Source organism: Cynara cardunculus, assembly GCF_001531365.2.
Source record: "Cynara cardunculus var. scolymus isolate 2C chromosome LG 8, CcrdV1, whole genome shotgun sequence".
NCBI classification, from domain to species: Eukaryota; Viridiplantae; Streptophyta; class Magnoliopsida; order Asterales; family Asteraceae; genus Cynara; species Cynara cardunculus.
Window position 1 is genome coordinate 21,552,345 of NC_037535.1, and position 2,383 is coordinate 21,554,727.

Below are 2,383 nucleotides of genomic sequence, written 5' to 3' on the forward strand. Positions count from 1 at the left end.
AAAAAAAGTCTAAGGACTTAATCATTCCAAACAAGAAAGTCCATTGGTTTTTATTGTACTTTTCCCTTTAATAAATTACATAAATTAATTAAAATAAACAACTTATTAGGGGTAAATTGGTCATTTTACTTGTTCTGTTCTATCTAGTTTTATCTTACCACACGTTAAACAGTTGTTCTATTCCGCCCAGTCCTGTCCAGTACTGTCCTGTCCTGACACCAAACACACCCTAACAACACAAGTAACTTTTGAGTGTTTCAAAAAACAGGAAGGCATGTGAAGAATATGTTAAGCATGTGCAGAAGTTATCATTCAAATTGTTGGAACTGATCTCCCTAAGTTTGAACCTCCCTGCAAACCGGTTAGAGCCCTTCTTTTCCAAGGACCAAACCACTTTCGTTCGGCTCAACCACTACCCACCTTGCCTCGCTCCTGATCTAGCCCTTGGTGTTGGACGACACAAGGATGCCGGTGCCATGACCATTTTGGCTCAAGACGATGTAGGAGGCTTGGAAGTTAAGCGAAAAACCGATGGAGAGTGGATCTTTGTCAAGCCTACACCTAATGCCTTCATCATCAATGTCGGGGACATTATTCAGGTATGGAGCAATGACACCTACGAGAGTGTAGAGCACAGGGTCAGGGTGAACTCCACACGGGAAAGGTTTTCAATCCCGTTTTTTGTAAACCCTGCACATTATACCGTCGTGGAGCCATTAGCAGAGCTGACAAGTGAATCAAACCCTGCCAAATACAAGGCTTACAATTGGGGCAAATTCTTTGCCACTCGAAAAGTTAGTAATTTTAAGAAACTTGATGTAGAAAACATACAAATCTATCAGTTTAAGAAACCCAATGCACGAAAGATTGAGAGTCTTGTTGTATAAATAAGAAGCGATGCATGTTATCATTTCAGATAAGTAGAATAATTCTAGAGGCCGATACTAAGATTAAGCTTTGATCAATAAAAATATGTCAATGTATCTACTTATTGGGTGAATGTTATCATGTAGGAGATCAAGAGGGCTATGAAGTTACTTTTGTCTTGGTGATTTGTATCATAATATCATTTAAGTGTAATGGGATTGATTTGTTGACCAATGTAATTATGATAAATATCGAACAAGTAAGGAAGGTGCGGAGTGCACACTTATTTGAGTTTATTTTGATTTAGGACCTCGGTGGAGGAGTCTAAGGGGCAGAGCCCCTGGCTGGGGTCGAAAAAAGCTTTAAAAATCCAAATTTGAAATTTTAAACCCGGTTTAGGGTTCTGAAACTGCCGTTTTGATAGTTTTCGAATTCAATTTTTGTATTGGTCATTTGATTTTGAGGGTACACAGATTCATAACAATTGATTCTCTGTTCGAAAACCATTGAATTTTATCCGATTGAAATTTCGATTGTACCATCGAAATACTTTAATCTGAAAGTGTTACACGACTTTCAGTGGAATCCAAGCAATCGAAAACCAGGATTTCTAACACTTTGGTCCGATCCTTATATATTTTGTGTAATATACTTTGCTTTAAATATTTGAAATGTCATATATTATATGCTAAACTAGAGTTTTTAAAAAATGTTATACAAAATATTTTATATTTTCATACAATTTGCCAATTTACTAATCTTTTATGTATAATCAAGAAATACATTAACATTTCCCAAACAAAAATCTTTATTTAAATGAGAGTAAACTACACATTTGGTCCCTGTGGTTTGTCAAAAATAATACTTTCCATCCATTCAGTTTCAAAATTACAAGATAGTCATCATGATTTAAAAAAACGTCCGGATTTCATTTCTTTCTTCAATGGCCACTAAAGAATTCCGTTAAATGAGATGCATTTTTGTTCTTTTATCTTTCTTTTTGTCTTTTACTCAATTAAAATTGATTTCATGATTTTGCTCCCTGCAGTTTTTGATTGGATAAATAGACGAAAAATCGATAAACTAACAAAAATGTATCTCAACTAACGGAATTTTTTAACGATCGTTAGAGGGATGAACCATGTCCGAACGTTTTTGCAAAGCATGATGGTCCGATTTTTTAATTTCAAAACTTTAAGGACTAAAAATGTTAATTTTGACAAATCATAAGACCAAATTTGTAGTTTACTCTTATTTATACTATATTATAAAACATTTGACAATAATTCTTAAAAATCATTTTTTATGCATAAAATACTGTATATTGATGCATATTACTTAAAATTCACGATTACAAGTAAATTATGCATAAATGCAACTTATTAAAACTTCATGTTTGAATTCGTGTAATAAAGTACGGATAAATATAATCAAATAGAAGATAAATATCTCATTTTAAATATAAAAAATCCAAAACATAATTAAGATAATTATTGAGTTCTAACAAAATACTTAA

At 33.1% G+C, this 2,383-nt stretch overlaps 1 protein-coding gene and 1 pseudogene across 1 annotated transcript in view; both read left to right on the forward strand.

The window, feature by feature from the left end:
• Positions 1 to 1,099, forward strand: part of LOC112517366 (protein DMR6-LIKE OXYGENASE 2-like) — a 2,786-nt gene extending 1,687 nt beyond the window's left edge. Inside the window, exon 2 of the mRNA XM_025124772.1 lies at positions 269 to 1,099. Within this exon, the coding sequence (XP_024980540.1) occupies positions 269 to 887 (619 nt within the window). The 3' untranslated portion in view covers positions 888 to 1,099. The remainder of the gene's footprint in view (positions 1 to 268) is intronic.
• A 584-nt stretch (positions 1,100 to 1,683) lies between these two features.
• The window catches only part of LOC112516306, a 5,952-nt pseudogene continuing 5,252 nt past the window's right edge, over positions 1,684 to 2,383 (forward strand).